The following is a 21,692-nucleotide window of genomic DNA, read 5'->3' as shown; positions in this document are numbered from 1 at the left end:
CAGCAGGACACAACCACACACTCCTGGTGTTGACTTCTGGGTCCCAGAGCTAAGAGGATATATAAAGGCCAGGAAGTGCAAAACCTCCCCAGTTTCCCTCCCTTCTCTGGGCTTCTGACGCTCATAGGAGCCCCTGTTCCTCCCTTCCACTGAAGCCCCTGCCATCCTTATGCTTCTGATCAGTTTTATTTTTGTCTCCTTTTCCTTCTCGTGTGCAGAGTGGGCTACTGATGATTCATTCTTTGTATTAGGGCTTTATCTGAACTCCTGGGAGTTAAGCCTGTGCGAATACCCCTGCTCGGCAGGCTCAGGGAAAGGCACAGTCCTGATGCAATGTGGGCTCAACTGTAATTCATTCAGCACATACGTTTTTTTTTTTGTTTTTTGTTTTTTTTTACAGAGACAGAGAGAGAGTCAGAGAGAGGGATAGACAGGGACAGACAGACAGGAACGGAGAGATGAGAAGCATCAATCATTAGTTTTTCGTTGTGCATTGCAACATCTTAGTTGTTCATTGATTGCTTTTTCATATGTGCCTTGACCGCGGGCTTCCAGCAGACTGAGTAACCCCTTGCTTGAGCCAGAGACCTTGGGCTCAAGCTGGTGAGCTTTTGCTTAAACCAGATGAGCCCACGCTCAAGCTGGCGACCTCGGGGTCTCGAACCTGGGTCTTCCGCATCCCAGTCCTATGCTCTATCCACTGAGCCACCGCCTGGTCAGGCAGCACATACGTGTTTTTGAGTGTCCACTGTGTCACAGATACTGGAGTAGTGCTGGGGGCGTGGTGATGAAGAAAACAGCTCCTGTCCTTGTGGAACGTGGGAGAGTGATAGGGACAGAACCAGAGACAGTCCATAGGCATAAAAAGTAAAGACTAGTATTAAAAAGGATGCAAACAGCCTGACCAGGCGGTGGTGCAATGGGTAGGTAGATTGTCGGACTGGGACGTGGAGGATTCAGGTTTGAAACCTCAAGGTCGCTGGCTTGAGCAGGGACTTACCAGCTTGAGCCCAAAGGTCTCTGGTTTGAAGCCCAAGGTCGCTGGCTTGAACAAGAGGTCACTTGCTCTGTTGGGGAACCCCCCCCCCCCATCAAGGCACATATGAGAACGCAATCAATGAACGGCTAAGGATCTGCAATGAAGAATTAATGCTTCTCATCTCTCTCCCTTCCTGTCTGTCTATCCCTATCTGTCCCTCTCTCTGTTTCTGTCAAAAATAAATAAATAAATGTCTTATTTTATAAAAAAAAGAAGGATGCAAACAAAACAAAGAAGGGAGGGATGGTGGGTTGAGAGAGAGAGGAAGAGACAGAGAGAGAGAGAGAGAGAGAGAGATGGGAACTCAGACTGGGCAACACAATAGCTCCCTGGAGCTAATGCCCTCCAGGGGTAGCTGGGTGGGGCCATCACCTGTGGGCCTCAGGGCCTGTCTCCCAGCAACGCCCTTTCTGTCCCAGCTAGAGCTGCACAAAAGAAAGGTAGGCCCCACACCCTTTAATTACCCTTGAGCTAACTGCCCGTGGGCTGGGACTTGGACCCAGGGCAGTGAGGTGGGTCTGTCTGGAGAATGGAGCACAGTCTACGGGGCCATTCTTTCCTGAAGGACAGTTAGTTGCAAGGGCTGAGTCTGCGAGGGCTGAAGGAGAGCAGCTCAGTACTTTAATCACCTAGGTCAGTATTGATGCTCCTGGCGGTGGTGGGTGCCCCAACACTAGGGCTGAGGAGAGAAAGGTGCCATGCTGGGAACTGTCTGCCCTCCACAGGCAGGGATGCCCAGCAAAGGTGGAGCACTGATTCTGGGTACAACCCAGCACTACCATGCTGACCCACCGCTGACCTCAGGGACCTCTGGGCCTCTAGGTCTGGCCATAGGCAGGCACGTTTGGAGGCCGTTTGGAGGCCTCTCAGAGGAAGAAGGAAGGTAGTTGGGAGCATGAGTGGCTATGGGGAGAGGCCAAGGAGGATGGCCCCTCCCTTTGTTCCTCTGGAGCTGAGAGCAGTTTTCTTGGTCTAGGCCTGGGGGGGGCAGAGATGGCAGGTAGGAGGGAAGACATGGCTAGGAAAGGCAGGGAGGGCTAGTGGGGTGGCTGGGATTCAGAGGAGGTGCCTGAGGGCTGGTGCTGGGAGGCAAGGGGTTAAGGTAGTGGGGGGGGCAGCCTATGGCAGGAGGACACACCTGTACGCAGGGGCAGCAGGCGGGGCCCAGGTAAGGAGCCTGCGCTGCCGGCAGCGGAGAAGGAAGAAGGAAGAGTGAAGGCCAGGCTGCCGCTAGCTGAATCCTGGGCCTGACTCCCCTTCTTCTCCTGGGCACCCGCTTGTGGGGCAGGCGGCCTGGTGACAGGTAAAGGCTATCAGGAGAGGGGTCCTGGGGCTGAGCTGGAGACGCAGAGGGGCGATGAGGGTCAGTGGATTGGTATGTGGGGGCAGGGACAGGTTATGTGGGTGGTGGGGGAAGGGGGTCTGAGGAGGAGAACAGGTGGGCAGGGGGTTGCTGAACCTCTGTCTGGGTGGGCCTCAGTGGATCAATAATTTAGGATGGAACTGGTGGCACTCTGCAGGGTCACCCGGAAGTGTCCCCAGGGACGTGGGTAGTGGGGGAAGGGAGCCAAGGGTTCTGCAGCCTCTTCACAGGGAGCCTGGGCCTAAGACTGCCTGACCTGGAGGTAGGCAGGCTGGGTAGGGGCCCCCGTCTTACCCAGCAGTGTTTGGGTGCTGGTTGGGAGTCTCTAATACTGCCGGGTAATGATGGAGGCCCCTGCCTCTGTGTCAGCGACATCCTTTACCTCAGGCCCCCAGCAGGCTGCAGCCCCCCACTCCTGAACCTCCCCACATACCCTGGAATCCCCTTCATCTTGAGCGGAGGGTGCTGTAAACAAGGTAGCTTCTTTCTTGGTGAGTTGCCCACTGAAGGGACACAATGGTTCCCAGCCCCTCCCCCAACCCAGAGTGATTTGTCATCTGTTGGCTCCAGAACCCACAGCCAACCTTAAGCTTGGGATTGGTTCATGCACTCTCAAGAGACCTCACCTGGCCTGCGGCCACGGTCCCTGTAGCAACTGGTCAGCTCTAGCCTGGAGTTGCATGTCAGCCGGCTCTGGGTCCATCTTCCAGTACAGTGTTGGATGGTCTAATTGTGAAGCTCCTAACACTGTCTGGTAAAGATGGCCCCCGGGCCTGGTTCACTCGGCAGTGACCTTCAGGGAGCCCTGAAGACCATGGAGGCCTCCTGACCAACAACCTCTGACCTTTACCCCTCTGGATGGGGGTGTAAATCACTAGGAAAAGGGGAACAATGGGAGGAGACAAAATGGCTGCCTCTAGAACCTCAGCAGGATTCGAAAGCATTCTTGCTCTCCAGGCACCTCCACTTTCCACTTCTTCCCGCCTCGGGAAGGTGAACAAAATAAAGTGTGGATGGAAACTTGTGCAGACTGACTCAAGTTACTTGACCTTTTTTTTTTTTTCTTTGTCAATCTCATTTTAGGCTCGCAGCTCCGGAGTAGGGCTGCCCCATCTGCTTCATCTCCCTCTCCCTTTCATGACAATCAACCTGGAGAGCAGGTTACAATCAATCAACTTTTTTCAAAAATCTGAGAAGCTGATGAACCCATCCCTCACCCTAAAGACTCCCTTCCTCCCGACCACACTATGCAATTCCTGTACATGCTTTTGCCCCCAGGGCTCTTATGTTCCTGTCTTCCTATGACAGGCGGTGGGAATTGGACTGTGGTGTCATCAGGTACAGCAGTGGCTTCACTTTTCTGGTGTTTGAGATTCAGTGAGGTCTTGGGATGAGGCAGCTCATACAGGAACTGAAAACAGGCACCTGTTCTCTTGGAGGTCTGAGTGGTGGAGTGAAGAGCTCACTTCCACAGGTTGAGCCGTTTCACAACAGCTCTTTACACCTGGTGATTGTGAAATCGTGTGTGGGGAGTTCACAGAAGGCGGCAGGACCCATGGGGCCTTTGAGCTCATAAGCCCCTCAACAGGCATGAGTGGTCTCCTCACAGCTGCATGGGACCCTGGTTCCAAGGAAGCAGCTTCTGTTGGGGTCATCAGATTTTTGGTCTAGCTCAGCAAAGCCGCAGCTGCTCCAGCCTTAAAAAAGACGTTGAAAAAAAAAAAAGGATGTTGGCAAAAAGAAAACCGGGGCGATGTGGTAAAAATGGAGGGTCGGGTGGAAAGAGCAGCTGGACCTGCTATTTCCAGCTTAGGTCCCGTTTCCCGTTTACTCTGCTGGGTTTCCAGGGTGAGGGCAGCCGGACCCCAGGTCTGCTGTTCCGCTGTCCTGGCCAGAGGCTGCGCGCCCCCTGCTGGTGGAGTGGAAAATCCAGGCCCGTTAGGTGAACTTGCGCATGCGTACCCCTACCCCCACCACAGCTCAGACAAGTGAAACCTTGACTTCAGCTTAAGTAATAAAAATTTATTGAGAATTCCTGGGATGGTAGTTATCGCCTCCCAACTTTGAGGGAGGAGCCAACACTATAGGAAATCACTGAGAAATCACACTGTCCCAACAGCCCCGGCCAACACAGGGAGAAGGAAAGCCATTCCCTTGAAAATGGGTCAGTCTTCATTCATCTGAGGGCTGGGAGGACAGATGCAGAGGGGACCATCACATGATATGGGGGCGGGGTGGGGGCGTGCTGGACCCAAAGCTGGCTCCTCATATACCAGGGCAGGAGCAGATCCACTTCTCTGGGGGCCGAGTTCTTGGTCATCAGGCTCATTTCTTAGCCTTGATGAGGCTGTCACTGGAAAGGAGCCAGATAGAAGACATTGTTAGGGAACACAGATATGAGAGAAGAGCAGCTTGGCCATTGCCTTCTCAACCACCCTCCTTCCTGATTCAACGTGTGTGAGGAGGTGAGAAAGGTTAGGTGGTGGGGAGAAGGCAGGTACTGGGAGATGAGCTCCAAGACCCCATGGGAACAAGGAGGCTTCAGCAACTTACCTTCCCCTGTGGACACCAGATCACCAGATGGACGGGAAACACATAAAAAGAAAAATGCAGAGGTGATTTATAGTTCAGGCCCCACCCATCTCTAAACCCTCCTTTGCTCCCAAGAGAAACGGGTGAATAGGTTGGAAGCTGGGCATCTCAGGCTCTGGAAAGGGAGAGACTGGTCCCCTTGGCCACTGCCATTTCTCACTTCTCCTCCCTAGCGCCCTTCCATGCACCAGAGCAACAATCTTAGGGTTCTTGAGTAAGAATACTGAATACTGCCTTTCACTACTTTTCAGTGAGACAAAACATTAAAGTGCCTTTTTTTTTTACATCAACAATACTATTCTCTTAAATTCAACCATGAGATTCAAGTCACCTACACTTTTCTATCTTTTGGTTCAGAGAAATGATGTCTTTCCGGATTTGCATGAGTAAACCAGTAACAGGCTCCAGAGCCCAAGTGACCAGACTCAGACCCCATGTTCTCTGTGACACCCCACTGTGTAAGTCACATCTCTCACCGGGTGAAACTTTCATCCTGTAGGTTCAGCACAAGGTTGTCAGCAGTGAGATAGATACGATTCTGTGACGTGGCTATCTACAGGGCAGGAAACAAGACAAATGCTTGTACTATGCAAAGACCTTGACTCCTATCCTTGCGTTTAGCATCTACCAACAGAACACTTGTGGGTTAGGAACAGGGATCCAACAAGGGCAAGGACATGGTTTCTGTCCTTATATAAGGATCCAGAGCAGCAAGCAACTGTGGTTCTTAGTACCACACCGTCATGAACTAAAGGTCAAGGGAACCCAGAGGAATCTCCCTTTGACGAAGGGGAGAGTGTTGGAGAAGCCAGTCCGAGTAGCAACTTGAATGAGCAGGATTCTAATTGCCACACTTCAGTGTGCTTTAACTGAAAACATTGTCACTCTCCAGGAAGTTCTTTAACGGATACTGGGTTCTCACACTCACCGTCTTGGAGATGTTCTGGGCCGCCCGAATTTTTCGCAGCTTGATATAGCCAGGGTTCTTACTCAATGCTTCTCCAAGGTGAGCAGGGTAGGGTTAAGGGTTCACACAAGGTCTCATTCTCTGGCCCCATCCTTACTACTCCCATTACTCCAGCCTTCCTCTGGGCTGTCAGATCTAAGGTTGCGCTCAGGTGGCCCATGCAGTCTGGCTTTGGTTCTCATTTGTGGGCCCCCCTGCAGGCAGCTGCCAGGAACTGGAGGCAGCAGCAGGAATAGAGGCAAGGCCAGCAGTGCTATTGATCTGCCTTACAGTGAGGAGCCAAGCTCAGGTACCCCACTAAGATTTCAGATCCCATTAGAAATCCCCCCATCTCCCCGGAGCAAAGGATCAGAGAGCACGGAATCGCATTCGCCTTAGTCTCATCAGCCAGCCCAGGAGGGAGCACAGGGGAGAAGGGAAAGCAATGTGTCTCCAGGGTGTGCTGAGATCTCTCCAGCAGGATATCATCTTGGCGGCCTCGGCCTCACCCTCGGCCTGCACGATCTTCTGCCGCTGTTCCTGCTTTGCTTTTTCCACCAAGAACTGGGCCCGCTGGGCCTCCTGCTGTGCTGTGGTGGGAGAGTCAAGAGGTCACAGGTGTGAGGTGTCAGGAACACCTCACCCCTCTTGCATCCTTAGAAACATTTGACTTACTCCTCTGGCCACTCACCCACTTGTTTGGCTTCTACAGCCGCTGTGTACTCTCGGCTAAAGCTTAGTTCGGTGATGGCTACGTCATCCAGGATGAGGCTGAAGTCCTTGGCCCTCTCTGTCAGCTCCCTTCGGATCAACAGGGACACCTGGGGTGCAAGGTGAGGAGGGGAAGGGAGAGGTGGTTCGAGGGGACTGGAGAACTGAAAGGAAGGTGTGTTGCTGTGACCATCTGAACACCAGATCTTCTGAAAAAGGCAGAACACTCAACCCTTTCTTGGTACCTAGTGAGTTCCAGTCTTGGCTCTCCTTATTTCCCAGTGGCCTGAGTGCAGCTTTTAGGGAGAAATGGAATTGAGGTCACAACCTTTCTCTAATAAACTGTCTTTCCTAATACTCAGTGCCCTGGGCCTAGGAGGAAAATGCAGATGGTGTTGGGAGCTGGAGTCCAACCTGGGCCCGCTGGGTGATCAGCTGTGAGGCGTTGAACTTGGCCACCACACTCTTGAGAACCTCGTTGACAATGGACGGCAACACTCTCTCCTCATAGTCTAGCCCTAGGCGCTGGTACATGCTGGGAAGCTCCAGGGCATTGGGTCGAGACAGCACTCGCAGGGAGATGTTCACCATCTGTAGGTCTAAGAAAGGGGTCAGCAGTGGCCTCTTAGTCAAGCACCCTTCCCCAAGCACTGCCTCTTCTGTGTAATGTTGTGCAGCCTGGAACTCCCCTGGAGGGAGGGTAATCAGGCTGACAAAATGTGACTTGGCACAGGCCAAATGCATCCTTGTCCACTGTGATGTCTTCTTTACCTATAGTACTTCCACCAATAAAGCTAACTTCTCTTTTTGCCACTGTACTGTGTGTAACCTCTACTATAGCCCTAGGCTCTATCATAATCACCTGTCTTTTTTACTAAACTGTAAGGATTTGAGGATGAGAACAGTATTTTATGAACCCTTTATTCCCAGGGCCTTGGGTTTAAGTGAATGTTAAGTGCTCTGCACTAAAAATAGTACAAAAAAGCGTGACCGCCTGACCAGGTGGTGGCGTAGTGGATAGAGCGTCGAACTGGGATGCAGAGGACCCAGATTCGAGACCCCGAAGTCGCCAGCTTGGGCGCGGGCTCATCTGGTTTAAGCAAAGCTCACCAGCTTGGACCCAAGGTCGCTGGCTCCAGCAAGGGGTTACTCGGTCTCCTGTAGCCCCATGGTCAAGGCACATATGAGAATGCAATCAATGAACTAAGGTGTCGCAACGCGCAACGAAAAACTAATGATTGATGCTTCTCATCTCTCTGTTCCTGTCTGTCTGTCCCTGTCTATCCCTCTCTCTGACTCTGTCTCTGTAAAAAAAAAACACACAAAAAACTGTCTTCTGTTAATGTGAATAATAATAAAAAAAAAGCGTGACCTTGTGGTGGTACAGTGGATAGAGCATCAACCTGGAATGCTGAGGTCGCTGGTTCAAGACTTGAAGACCTTGGGCTTGCCTGGTTGAGGCATATATGAGAAGCAACTGAGTTATGCTTCCCACTCCTCCCCCTCATGCCTTTCTCTCTCTAAAATCAGTAAAATAAAATCTTTTCTTTTTTAAAGTGTTTATTTTATTGGTTTTAGAGAAAGGAAGAAAAAGGGCAGGAAAGAGACAGGAACATCTGTTCCTGTATGTGCCCTGACTGGGGGTTGAAATGGCAACCTCTGTGCTTTAGGACGATGCTCAACCAACCAAACTACCTGTCTAGGGCATAAAATCTTAAAATTAAAATAAAATAAAAATAGTACAAAAATATATTATAGGCAATCTACTTGCCCCAGTGTGTGTTCACGTGCACCCATGTGTGTGAAGAAGGGGTCTGGGGAATCTCAAAAGGCACAGCTTCTAGGTACAGTCTAGAAGGAACCAGGTGCACCAGTGACGAGTGAGACCAACTTTTCCCAGAACAAGGCGTACTAATGGGTATCATTAAGTCAAGCACTTAAAAGGAAAGCTTTAAAACAAGGCTTTGCTCTAGGCAGTGAAGGCAAAGGACAAACAGTGCTCTCATTGAAGTTAGAGGGTATGAACAGTTAATAAATAAGTGCAGCCTGGCCTGTGTGGTGCAGCGGACAGAGCGCTGACCTGGAAAGCTGGGGTCACCAGTTTGAAACCCTGGGCTTGCCAGGTCAGGGTACAGTATATATGACTAGCAAGGAACAACTAATGTGAAGCAACTATGAGTTGATACTTCTTGTTCTTCCTCTCTGTAAAAATAAATAAATAAAATCTTAAAAAACAAAGTGCAAACACAATGTGTCCAGAATGTACTGCTTTAATCCCTGAAGCAGGTGCTTTTAATCCACATGTGGAAACCAAGGCCTAAGAGCTCTGACACAATCATCTTCCCCTAGGCGCTCTTACCAGTCTTCATTATTGACTTTAGGTAGCCCATTTGCTGGTGGCTTCCAAGTGTCCAAACCTACCTACCTTTGGAGCCTGTGGGGGAGGAAATTTTTCGCGGTCTGGCCCGAATGTCATAGATGATGGGATACTGGAACCAGGGGATCCTGGAGGAGTGGGAACAGGATAGTTATCAGGAGGCTGCAGTTTCACTAGTTTTGCCCAGTTTTTCCCTCATGACGTGTTTCTTGGCCTGCACCTCCTCTTAATGGCCACGAAGTAGGAAAACTTATCTTCTTCCAAGGAGTGAGGAAGGGGAAGAGCTGTTTAAAATCCTACTACAGCTATCGGTGGGTTGGCGTTCAAGGGTGAAGGGTCAGGGTCAATCCACTCTGCCCGCCATTACCTGAAATGAAGGCCCTCGGCGAGAATGGTGTCCTGTTGCACGCCACCGATCCGATTAAAAAAGATGGCTCTGTGCCCGCCTTCCACTGTGGAGAGAGGGGTGGGGATCAGGATCAGGCTAGGTCACTGCTCAGAGTACGTGCTAGACCTTGGTGCGGCGCGGGGCTAGGTGAGCGCGGGAACCGGGCGGGAGAGGGCAGGGGTCTGGAGGGTCGGGAGGAGTCCGGTGAGCGGGCGGAGGTTGCTCACCAGTGAACACGGACTCGCGGACCCCGTAAGCCACGGCGCCGGCCCCCAGCAGCAACTTCAACGCCGTGCCCATGCCCCGGGGCCCGGACGGTAGCCGTCCCGCCAAGTCCTTCAAGTTCTGGGCCATGTCCGATCCTGAGGCCGGGGGCACCAAAGGTCAGGAAGGGGTGCCGGCCCGCCTCCACCCCACTCCAGTTTAGAAACAGCACCCTTCACACGAGGGTCCGTAAGGCAGGTGCTCGCAGGAGAAAGGGCACAGGAAGTGTGCTCCCTTCTAAACCCTCCCTCCCGGCCACGGAGGACCCGAACTTCGCGCACAGGAATTGCGCATTCGGAAGTCCCGCCTCTCTCTGAGACCCTGCCCTCCCAGAGAGGCTTTGGAAGTGTCTAACAGTAGCCTTTTCCTAGCGACCACTTTCAAATGGTAGCCGGAAGGAAGTTTGAGACTAGGAAGAGTTTGAGGTTCTAATGTAAGGATATCTGCACAGTTTCCGGGTCGGGTTCAAGATGGCTGCGCCCAGCGGAGGATTTCAACCTCGTGAGCGTCGCCGTGAGGACCAGGAACAGGACTGGGATGTTGTGGCGCCCAAGCGGCCCCGATTTGGGGCGGGAAGCAAGATGGGAGGCCGTAGGCTCATTGTGGTATTGGAAGGAGCCAGTCTGGAGACAGTCAAGGTAATGTGCGACAAGAAAGTGTAGAGCTAGTATAGAAATAGAACAGGACCCTATAGGATGAGGTTAAAGGGCTCAAAGTGGATGGAGAAAGCAGAGAGAGGTGAAACATGCTTTTGTATGAAGAGTGGCCTATTTGATTATCTTTTGGTTTAACGTCCTGGGTTGGTAGTGGTCGTTTTCTTCTGCCCCCCCCCTTTTTTTTTTTGACAGAGAGTCAGAGAGGACAGATAGGGACAGACAGACAGGAACGGAGAGAGATGAGAAGCATCAGTCATCAGTTTTTCCTTGTGACACCTTAGTTGTTCATTGATTGCTTTCTCATATGTGCCTTGACCACGGGCCTTCAGCAGACCGAGTAACCCCTTGCTTGAGCCATCGACCTTGGGTCCAAGCTGGTGAGCTTTGCTCAAACCAGGTGAGCCCGCGCTCAAGCTGGCGACCTCAGGGTCTCGAACCTGGGTCCTCCGCATCCCAGCCCGACGCTCTATCCATTGCGCCACCTCCTGTTCAGGCGTGCCCTTCTTATTTTGCCAGGATTCTGTGGTAGAAAGTCACCTAAGGCAGCGGTTCTCAACCTGTGTCGCGACCCCGGCGGGGGTCGAACGACCAAAACACAGGGGTCGCCTTAAGCCATCGAAAATATTTAAAAATGTATTGTGTAATAAATATGTATTTTCCGATGGCTTAAGGCGACCCCTGTGTTTTGGTCGTTTGACCCCCACCGGGGTCGCGACCCACAGGTTGAGAACCGCTGACCCAAAGGGAGGGGAAGTTCATCCACCGCAGTGTCCTACAGCATCTCAGGACAAATTACTAGGAAAGGAGAAAGGTGGTTACTGTAGCAGCAGCTTAGTGAGCCCATCCTTTTATTCATAGGGGGTTTTTTTTTGAAGGAGAGGGAGAGAGATGGATTTATTGTTCCACTTATTTATGCGTTCATTGGTTGATTATTGTACGTGCCCTGACCTGGGATCAATACGCAACCTTGGCTTATCAGGACGCACCTCTAACCAACTGAGCTATCTGGCCAAGGTCAGGACTTAACGTTTTATAAAAGGTGTTTACTGTCAACCTCCTCTGTGTTACTATTCGCTTTGAAACATTGGGTCAGATTATCATTTAATACTTTACATCTTTTTTTTTTTTTTGTATTTTTCTGAAGCTGGAAACGGGGAGAGACAGACTCCCACATGCGCCCGACGGGATCCACCCGGCACGCCCACCAGGGGGCAACGCTCTGCCCACCAGGGGGCGATGCTCTGCCCCTCCAGGCTTCGCTCTGTTGCGACCATAGCCACTCCAGCGCCTGGGGCAAAGGCCGAGGAGCCATCCCCAGCGCCCGGGCCATCTTTGCTCCAATGGAGACTCGGCTGCGGGAGGGGAAGAGAGAGACAGAGAGGAAGGAGAGGGGGAGGGGTGGAGAAGCAGATGGGCACCTCTCCTGTGTGCCCTGGCCGGGAATCGAACCCGGGACTTCTGCACGCCAGGCCGATGCTCTAACACTGAGCCAACAGGCCAGGGCCAATACTTTACATCTTTATTTTTACGTATCATTAGGCTCTTTTTTCCCAAATAAGCCAGCAGTTCCCTATCTTAAAAACTTGTGCCATGTTCTGATTCCCTCTTTCTTGTTTGTCTTAACTGTTCATAGCTAAATTTGTTCAATGAGAAGGCCCAGAAGAAATGGTGGCACTGGTTTAGAAGTCAGACCTGCATTATAATCTTTGTTCTTGTACTTGTTTTACTTATGTGATCTTGAGAAAAAACTGTCTTCAGTTTGTAAAGTGGAGGTTAATACTTTGCAGGGATAATGTAACGAAAGTGCTTTAAAACTAGTATATTTTCGCCTGACCAGGTGGTGACGCAGTGGATAGAGCGTCGGACTGGGATGTGGAAGACCCAGGTTCAAGACCCTGAGGTTGTCAGCTTGAGCGCAGGCTTATCTGGCTTGAGCAAAAAAGCTCACCAGCTTGGACCCAAGGTCGCTGGCTTGAGCAAGGGGTTCCTCAGTCTGCTGAAGGCCTGCCGGTCATGGCACATATGAGAAGGCAATCAATGAATAACTAAGGTGTCGCAAGGAAAAACTGATGATTGATGCTTCTCATCTCTCTCTCTGCGTTCCTGTCTGTCCCTATGTATCCCTCTCTCTGACTCTCTCTGTCCCTGTAAAAAAAAAAACAAAAAAAACTAGTACATTTCCATAGTAATCTACAGTGTGATTTTTTTTCATCTTTTCTTCTCAACCACTGATACTTTATTAAGCTTGCAGTTTAGATCCCCCCAACCTGTTTTTCATTATCTTCTGTAATTGGCTTCTAATTTATTTACAGGTTCTATGTTCATCCTTCACTTAATTGCCTCCTATCTTGCCAGCCTATTAATTCTGAATGTCACTTAACTACTCCATTTCTTCCTATGTTCCTTGGGGATGATAGTGTTACCTACCTTATTGGGTTTTTGGGAAGATTAAAGGAGTTAACATTTGCAAAGGATTTAGAATAATGTCTGTCACTTGGAATCAGATAGTATTGTTACTGATTGCATGTTACCTATTAAGTAGTTGAAAAGGTCATGGCCAAATTAAAATTCCTGGAACATATGCTGGTAGAATTTTAGCCAAGTTGTCATTAATGGTACTCCCAAGGGTGACAAATCATAGTTGGTTGCAATCTTCTGTACTGTTATCTTGTGCCTTCCTTGTGTTGGTACCTCTTGCTTCTGCCAGCACCCTCTGGGCTTCCTCTCTCCATTTATTCCTTTTTTTTTGTATTTTTCTGAAGTGAGAAGCGAGGAGCCAGAGAGTCACACTTCTGCATGCCTCTGACCTAGATCTATCCGGCCTGCCCACCAGGGGGTGATGCTCTGTCCCTCTGGGGCATTGCTCCATTGCAACCTGAGCCATTCTAGTGCCTGAGGTGGAGGCCATGGAGCCACCCTCAGTGCCCGGGCCAACTTTGCTCTAATGGAGCCTTGGCTACGGGAGGGGAAGAGAGAGATAGAGAGAAAGGAGAGGGGGAAGGGTAGAGAAGCAGGTGGGTGCTACTCCTGTGTGCCCTGGCTGGGAATCGAACCTGGGACTTCCACATGCTGGGCCAACTAGCCAGGGCCTTAATAATTTTATTTATTGATTTTACAGAGGTGGGGGCAGGGAACATGAATAGTTGCTTCACTCTAGCTGTTCACTGGTTGCTTGTCATATGTGCGTTGACCAGGCAAGCCCAGGGTTTTGAACTGGTACCTCAGCATTCCAGGTCAATGCTTTATCCACTGCACCACTACAGGTCAGGTAGGTCCTCCTGTTATAGTCCTTTAATGAATTGCTACTTCCCCTTCATAATGCTTATCACAATTTGAGTTAAATATTCATGTGGTTGTTTACTATTTGTCTTTTCCATTAGAAGACTCTATGAGGGCAGAGTCAGAGAGGGATAGACAGGAAGGGAGAGAGATGAGAAGCATTAATCATCAGTTTTTCGTTGCGACATCTTAGTTGTTCATTGATTTCTTTCTCATATGTGCCTTGACCATGGGCCTTCAGCAGACCCAGTAACCCCTTGCTCAAGCCAGCGACCTTGAGTCCAAGCTGGTGAGCTTTAGCTCAAACCAGATGAGCCTGCGCTCAAGCTGGTGACCTTGGGGTCTTGAACCTGGGTCCTCCACATCCCAGTCCGACGCTCTATCCACTGCGCCACCACCCTGTCAGGCAGGAAATAAAGTTTTAAAATTTTTTATATCTAGGCCCTGGCCGGTTGGCTCAGTGGTGGAGTGTCGGCCTGGCGTGCAGGAGTCCTGGGTTCGATTCCCAGCCAGGGCACACAGGAGAAGCGCCCACCTGCTTCTCCACCCCTCCCCCTCTCCTTCCTCTCTGTCTCTCTCTTCCCCTCCCACAGCCAAGGCTCCATTGGAGCTAAGTTGGCCTGGGCGCTGAGGATGGCTCTGTGGCCTCTACCTCAGGCACTAGAATGGCTCTGGTTGCAACAGAGCAACGCCCCAGATGGGTAGAGCATTGCCCCCTGGTGGGCATGCCAGGTGGATCCCGGTTGGGCGCGTGCGGGAGTCTGTCTGACTGCCTCCCCGTTTCCAGCTTCAGAAAAATACAAAAAGAAAAAAAAAATTCTTGTATCTCACTTGGCCAGGTGGTGGCGCAGTGAATAATAGTGCATCGGCTTGGGATGCTGAGATCCCAGGTTCCAAACTCCGAGGTTGTTTGCTTGAGCATGGGCTCATCCAGCTTGACCATGAGGTCGCTAGCCTGAGTGTGGGATCATGGACATGACCCAGTGGTCACTGGCTTGAAGCCCAAGGTTGCTGGCTTGAGCAAGGGGTCACTGGCTTGGCTGGAGCCCTGCCTTAGTCAAGGCACATATGAGAAAGCAATCAATGAACAACTAAAGTGCCACAAGTACGAGTTGATGCTTCTCATCTCTCCTTTTTTTTTTCTTCTTTTTGTATTTTTCTGAAGTTGGAAACGGGGAGGCAGTCAGACAGACTCCCGCATGCGCCTGACCGGGATCCACCCAGCACGCCCACCAGGGGGCGATGCTCTGCCCATCTGGGGCATTGCTCTGTTGCAACCAGAGCCATTCTAGCGCCTGAGGCGGAGGCCACGGAGCCATCCTCAGCGCCAGGGCCAACCCAACTTTGCTCCAATGGAGCCTTGGCTGCTGGAGGGGAAGAGAGAGACAGAGAGGAAGGAGAGGGGGAGGGGTGGAGAAGCAGATGGGCGCTTCTCCTGTGTGCCCTGGCTGGGAATCGAACCCAGGACTCTTGCATGCCAGGCTGACACTCTACCACTGAGCCAACTGACCAGGGCCTCTCTCCCTTCTTGTCTGTCCTTTTCTCTCAAAAAAAAGAAAATCTTATATTTCCAATATCTATTATAGAAAGTGAATACATATGGATGGTAGTCATTATGATTATTCTAGTTAGTGGTTTTCTTGGCTTAGCCACAACCCTCAATTAAAAATTACATTATTAACAGCCAATACCCACACTCAACTTTAGGAAACCAAAAGTTTCATAAACCTTCACTTACCATTACTATGTATATGAAGTAACAGTAATGAAGTACTGATGTTTTCTATTCTGTCTCATTAAAAACTCTAGTTATAACTTACTAATGGGTTACAACTGGATTCTTTTAATCGACAGGTTTTTTCTTCTATAACTGAGTGACATGGTCTTAGTTTTTTTTTGGCCTTTGTGCTTTCTCTCTGCCAACTTTTTTTTTTTTTGTATTTTTCTGAAGCTGGAAACGGGGAGAGACAGTCAGACAGACTCCCACATGCGCCCGACCGGGATCCACCCGGCACGCCCACCAGGGGCGATGCTCTGCCCCTCGGGGGCGTCGCTCTGTCACGACCAGAGGCACTCTAGCGCCTGGGGCAGAGGCCAAGGAGCCATCCCCAGCGCACGGGCCATCCTTGCTCCAATGGAGCCTTGGCTGCGGGAGGGGAAGAGAGAGACAGAGAGGAAAGAGGGGGGCGGTGGAGAAGCAAATGGGCGCTTCTCCTATGTGCCCTGGCCGGGAATCGAACCCGGGTCCCCCGCACGCCAGGCCGACACTCTACCGCTGAGCCAACCGGCCAGGGCCCTTTTTTAACAGAGACAGAGTCAGAGAGAGGGATAGACAGGGACAGAGAGACAGGAACGGAGAAAGATGAGAAACATAAATCATCAGTTTTTCGTTGCGACACCTTAGTTGTTCATTGATTGCTTTTTCATATGTGCCTTGACCGTGGGCCTTCAGCAGACCGAGTAACCCCTTGCTTGAGCCAGCGACCTTTGGTCCAAGCTGGTGAGCTTTGCTCAAACCAGATGAGCCCTCGCTCAAGCTGGCGACCTTGGGGTCTCGAACCTGGGTCCTCCACATCCCAGTCCAACGCTCTATCCACTGTGCCACTGCCTGGTCAGGCTCTGCCAATTCTTTTTTTTAAAGAATACTTAATTTTTTTTAATTTTTATTTTTTTTAATAGAGACAGAGCGAGAGTCAGAGAGGCCAGACAGACAGGAACACAGAGAGATGAGAAGCATCAATTATCAGTTTTTTGTTGTGGCACTTTAGTTGTTCTTTAATTGCTTTCTCATATGTGCCCTGAATGTGGGCTATAGCAGACTGAGTAACCCCTTGCTCAAGCCAGTGACCTTGGGTCCAAGCTGGTGAGCTTTGCTCAAACTAGATGAGCCCGCACTCAAGCTGGTGACCTTGGGGTCTTGAACCTGGGTCCTCCGCATCCCAGTTCGACGCTCTATCCACTGTGCCACCGCCTGGTCAGGCTCTGCCAACTTTTTGATACTTTTAGAATCCACATGCCTCTTCCTCCATTTTTTGGAGTTGCATATAATTTTTTTTAAATTTATTGATTGATTTTAGAGAGAAAAGAAGAAATATAGAGAGAAAGCATTAGTTTGTTGTTTCAGTTAGTTGTGCCTTCATTGGTTGCTTCCCGTCTGTGCCCTGACAGAGGATTGAATCTGCAACCTTTACATATCTGGATGATGCTCTAACCCAGTGGTAGTCAACCTTGTCCCTACTGCCCACTAGTGAGCATTTCAGCTTTCATGGTGGGTGGTAGCGGAGCAACCAAAGTATAAATAAAAAGATAGATTTAACTACAGTAAGTTGTTTTATAAAGATTTATTCTGCCAAACAGCGAAAATCCGACATAAAGTATTTGGTAAGTAATTATTATTATATGCTGTAACTTGCTGTAACTCTGCTTTATAAACTTTATAAAGTACAGTTACTTCCCTACTTTATAAATCACCATTACTGTGGAACCGGTGGGCAGTTAGAAAATTTTACTATTAACAGAGATACAAAAGCAGGCGGTAGGTATAAAAAGGTTGACTACCCCTGCTCTAACCAAGTGAGCTAACCAGTCAGGACTTGGAGTTGCATATCTTAAGATGATGTCAGTCTGACCAGGCAGTGGCACAGTGGATAGAGGAGCATTGGCTTGGGACGCTGAGGACCAGATTTGAAACCCTGAGGTTGCCGGCTTGAGCTCAGGCTTATCTGGTTTGAGCGCAAGCTCACCAGCTTGAGCCCAAGGTTGCTGGTTTGAGCATGGGATCATAGACATGACCCATGGTCGCTGGCTCGGCTGGAGCCCCACCCCCCTAATCTAGGCACATATGAGAAGGTGATCAATGAACAACTAAGGTGCCACAACTATGAGTTGATGCTTCTCATCTCTCTTCCTGTTTGTCTCTTTTGCTTAACAATGTCAGACATACAAATGTTCTATTGATACAAGGCCCTGGCTGGCTAGCTCAGTGGTAGAGCGTTGGCCACGTATGTGGAAGTCCTGGGTATGATTCTTGGCCAGGGCACACAGGAGAAGCACCCATGTGCTTCCCCACCCTTTCCCCTCTCCTTCCTCTCTATCTATCTCTTCCCCTCCTGCAGCCAAGGCTCCATTGGAGCAAAGTTGGCCCGGCTGCTGAGGATGGCTCCATGGCCTCTGCCTCAGGTGCTAGAATGGCACTGGTTGCAATGGAGCAATGCCCCCTGGTGGGCTTGCTGGGTGGATCTTGGTTGGGTGCATGCGAGAGTCTATCTCTGCCTCTTTTTTTCTCACTTCAGAAAAATTAAATTAAAAAAAAGCGCCTGACCAGGTGGTGGCGCAGTGGATAGAGCGTCGGACTGGGATGCAGAGGACCCAGGTTCGAGACCCAGAGGTTGCCAGCTTGAGCGCGGGCTCATCTGGTTTGAGCAAAAGCCCACCGGCTTGAACCCAAGGTTGCTGGCTCCAGCAAGGGGCTACTCGGTCTGCTGAAGGCCCGCGGTCAAGGCACATATGAGAAAACAATCAATGAACAACTAAGGTGTCGCAACAAAAAACTAATGATTGATGCTTCTCATCTCTCTCCATTCCTGTCTGTCTGTCCCTGTCTATCCCTCTCTCTGACTCACTGTCTCTGTAAAAAAAACCCAAAAAAACCCCCCCAAAAACAAAAAACCCCAAAAAACAAAAAAAAAACTGTTAATACATAAAAACTTAGTCTTTCAAAACTTATATTTGTATTTAATGGTATGGTTTTACACTTTGTACTATCTTAATGCTCCTTAGGTCTCCAAATTGCAATGTACAGTTTCTTTTTTTAAAAAAATTGATTTTTCCCTGACCAGGCGGTGGCGCAGTGGATAGAGCATTGGACTGAGATGCGGAGGACCTAGGTTCGAGACCCCGAGGTTCCTAGCTTGAGTGCGGGCTCATCTGGTTTGAGCAAAAGCTCACCAGCTTTGACCCAAGGTCGCTGGCTTGAGCAAGGTGTTAACCCCATGGTCAAGGCACATATGAGAAAGCAATCAATGAACAACTAAGGTGTCACAACGAAAAACTGATGATTGATCCTTCTCATCTCTCTCCGTTCCTGTCTGTCTGTCCCTATCTATCCCTCTCTCTGACTCTCTCTCTCTGTTAAAAAAAAAATTTCGAGAGTGGAGAGAGAAAGGGGCAGGGAGGAGTGGGAAGCATCAATTAGTACTTTCCTCTTGTATGTGCCATGACCAGGCAAGCCCGGGGTTTTGAACTGGCAACCTCAGCATTCCAGGTCAATGCTTTATCCACTGTGCCACTACAGGTCAGGCCTACAGTGGTTTCTTTTAGCTGCTATGGATAGATCCAGACAGATCTTTAGAATCAGAATTCTACATGGTATATTTATCAGTATATACAGAGTTGCCAGGATAGTATTCCTCATTCTTATGCCCATTATACCAGAGTGATTTCTGACTGTGCTGGATACTTGAGCATTCTGCAGTTTCTTTTTTTTTTTTAACAGAGACAGAGAGTCAGAGAGGATAGATAGGGACAGACAGACAGGAAGGGAGAGAGATGAGAAGCATCAATTATTAGTTTTTCGTTGCAACACCTTAGTTGTTCATTGATTGCTTCCTCATATGTGCCTTGACAGTGGGGCTACAGCAGACTGAGTAACCCCTTGTTTGAGCCAGTGACCTTGGGCCCAAGCTGCTGGGCTTTTGCTCAAACCAGATGAGCCCGCGCTCAGGCTGGCGACCTCAGGGTCTTGAACCTGGGTCCTCTGTGTCCCAGTCTAACGCTCTATTTATTGCGCCATTGCCTGGTCAGGCGAGCATTCTGCAGTTTCATATGTAATCATTGTCCTTCAATGTTTCAGCTCCCACTTTTTCAGCATAATTTTTTCCCCCACATTTTTGTTTTTTTTGTCATTCCATCTATACCTTTGCTCACATATCTTAAAACTAGGAACAACCCCTTGTATTTGTTTTACTTCTGACAGAAGTATTCCTTGAGTAAACTACCTACTGCATTTCACACTTCTCATTCAGATTTGCAGCTCTCATTTAGTGCGTTTGTTACAAGCAAATGCAGGGTCATGATCATGTACCTTTTGCCCAGTACATCATGGTGTTCCTGTGATAAGCATTCAGCCTTGCTCATTACCATTAGTCCACCTCTGGCTTTGCTTAATAGCCACTGATCTTAAAATTAAATCCAGTTTAAATCATATGAAATTACAGGTTGTGCTTTCTTCCCTTTTCTGATGGGGGAGTGGGGGAAGGGAGAGGAGGGTAGATGTGGGCACATAGTGAACCCCTGACAGGCTTGCTGGGCCCTGCCTCCGTAACTTCTGTTTCAAGAAATCTAGAGTGAACCTGAGAATTTGACTAACAAGTTTCCAGATGCTGCTGCTGCTGGTTTGTGGCCACACTTTGAGAACCACTGGGCTAGGTAAAAGCAGCTTATGTTGTTTTCTTGTCATGTTTCCTCTTCTTCAGGCAGGGAAGACATACGAGTTACTAAACTGTGACAAGCACAAGTCTATGTTGTTGAAGAATGGACGGGACCCTGGGGAAGTGAGACCAGACATAGCTCACCAGGTAACTCCAGGGACAGAGCTCAAATCCCCTTGAGCCCTTGTATGGAAGGCAAAGTAGCTGCATGCTACTTCTTGTCCGTCTTAACTGTGCCCTGATATCTGACTCCCCCAGAGTTTACTGATGCTGATGGACAGCCCCCTGAACCGAGCTGGCTTGCTGCAGGTTTATATCCATACACAGAAGAATGTGCTGATTGAAGTGAACCCCCAGACTCGAATACCCAGAACCTTTGACCGCTTTTGTGGCCTCATGGGTAAGATCTTTAAGAGTGAAGAAGGGAAGAAGAGGGAATGATTGATCCCAGAACAAGGACTCTTCATTATTTTCCACGTGTATGGGTAAAGCCTGCATGGGTTCCTGGCAGAGTAAAATAGGGAGAGAGCAAACCCATCAGTATACCACTAGTCTTGTGCTTGATGACTGCTTGGTCATAACATTTTCGGAGTACAGTGGAGTCAGACAGGACATGTGGAACCCCCCTTACCCATGAGTGTTTCTGATTAGATTACTGGGCAGAAATGCAGTCTCCACCTAGCTCTGAACTTTTTTTTTTTTTTTTTTGCCTAGTTCAGCTTTTACACAAACTCAGTGTTCGAGCAGCTGATGGCCCCCAGAAACTCTTGAAGGTGAGGTATTGACGCCTCTTGGTTGGAGGTGGGGTTCTGAGAACTTCTCTGGGCTCAGTTTTCTCTTTTACTTTAGGTAATTAAGAACCCGGTGTCAGATCACTTCCCAGTTGGGTGTATGAAAGTTGGCACTTCCTTTTCCATCCCAGTTGTCAGTGACGTGCGAGAGCTGGTGCCCAGCAGCGACCCTATTGTTTTTGTGGTGGGGGCTTTTGCCCATGGCAAGGTAAGGTCTGGGCTCAACTCATATTTTTCATAGAGCTGAAGCTTAGTACAGAATTCTGGGAGTAGTTAGCATTTGATGATCCTTATCCTCCGTTGGGAAAGAGGGTAGGGACAAAGCTGGAAGACAAGTGGGTTCCCTGACCCACCCCGGGATGCATCCTTTGAGGACTGCTGGCATATTTGTAATAGTCAAAGCTAGGACCTTTTTATCCTTTGTACAAATTTGATATAAATAGTGCTGTGAAAGACGAGATCAGTCCAATTTTCCTACCCTAAAGAAGGACCAAACCTGTTACAGAATTATCAAGTCGACTGATAGAACTGTTCTTTTCTCAGGTCAGTGTGGACTATATAGAGAAGATGGTGTCCATCAGCAACTACCCCCTTTCTGCTGCCCTCACCTGTGCAAAACTTACCACAGCCTTTGAAGAAGTGTGGAGGGTCATCTAACAGTGGGGCCTTGTTCTGAAACTGAGACTGTTGACCTTGCATCCCTCGACTCTCAACTCATTGTTGGAAGATGACCTTCCTGCACCAAGACTGTGGGGTTAGTGGAAGTTGAGGCTGTATATTTGCTATTTGTTTATCTTATAAACACTGTTCTTGCAAAATTGGTTGTTCTCTGGGGATTACTAAACTGAGTATCTAATG

General features: G+C 49.5%; 2 protein-coding genes and 1 non-coding gene across 4 annotated transcripts; 1 reads left to right on the top strand and 2 right to left on the bottom strand.

Moving 5' to 3' along the window:
- Positions 1-4,403: 4,403 nt before the first annotated feature.
- PHB2 (prohibitin 2) lies at positions 4,404-9,922 on the bottom strand. Its single transcript, XM_066260198.1, has 8 exons — positions 9,644-9,922; positions 9,396-9,480; positions 9,077-9,156; positions 7,066-7,250; positions 6,632-6,761; positions 6,427-6,530; positions 5,923-6,000; positions 4,404-5,547 (listed from the first exon to the last, which is right to left on the bottom strand). The coding sequence occupies exons 1-8, from the start codon at positions 9,768-9,770 to the stop codon at positions 5,467-5,469; spliced, it is 870 nt and encodes a 289-aa protein (XP_066116295.1). The 5' UTR covers positions 9,771-9,922; the 3' UTR covers positions 4,404-5,466.
- On the bottom strand, positions 6,089-6,352 carry LOC136321356 (small nucleolar RNA U89). The gene has a single exon (XR_010728617.1). It is a non-coding gene; the product is annotated as a small nucleolar RNA U89 (small nucleolar RNA).
- A 90-nt stretch (positions 9,923-10,012) lies between the features above and the next one.
- On the top strand, positions 10,013-21,652 carry EMG1 (EMG1 N1-specific pseudouridine methyltransferase). 2 transcript variants are annotated; one of them, XM_066260212.1, is made up of 6 exons: positions 10,013-10,318; positions 20,089-20,190; positions 20,302-20,443; positions 20,758-20,816; positions 20,893-21,042; positions 21,378-21,652. In XM_066260212.1, exons 1-6 carry the CDS (start codon positions 10,151-10,153, stop codon positions 21,489-21,491), a joined length of 735 nt encoding a protein of 244 aa, XP_066116309.1. In that variant the 5' UTR covers positions 10,013-10,150; the 3' UTR covers positions 21,492-21,652. The 2 variants fall into 2 exon arrangements, with proteins under 2 accessions (XP_066116309.1, XP_066116319.1); XM_066260222.1 differs by lacking the exon at positions 20,893-21,042.
- The last annotated feature ends 40 nt before the right edge of the window (positions 21,653-21,692 follow it).

Source organism: Saccopteryx bilineata, chromosome 1, assembly GCF_036850765.1.
Source record: "Saccopteryx bilineata isolate mSacBil1 chromosome 1, mSacBil1_pri_phased_curated, whole genome shotgun sequence".
Taxonomy (NCBI): domain Eukaryota; kingdom Metazoa; phylum Chordata; class Mammalia; order Chiroptera; family Emballonuridae; genus Saccopteryx; species Saccopteryx bilineata.
The sequence above is the reverse complement of the archived record's forward strand: the minus strand, read 5'-3'. Positions and strand labels throughout refer to the sequence as shown.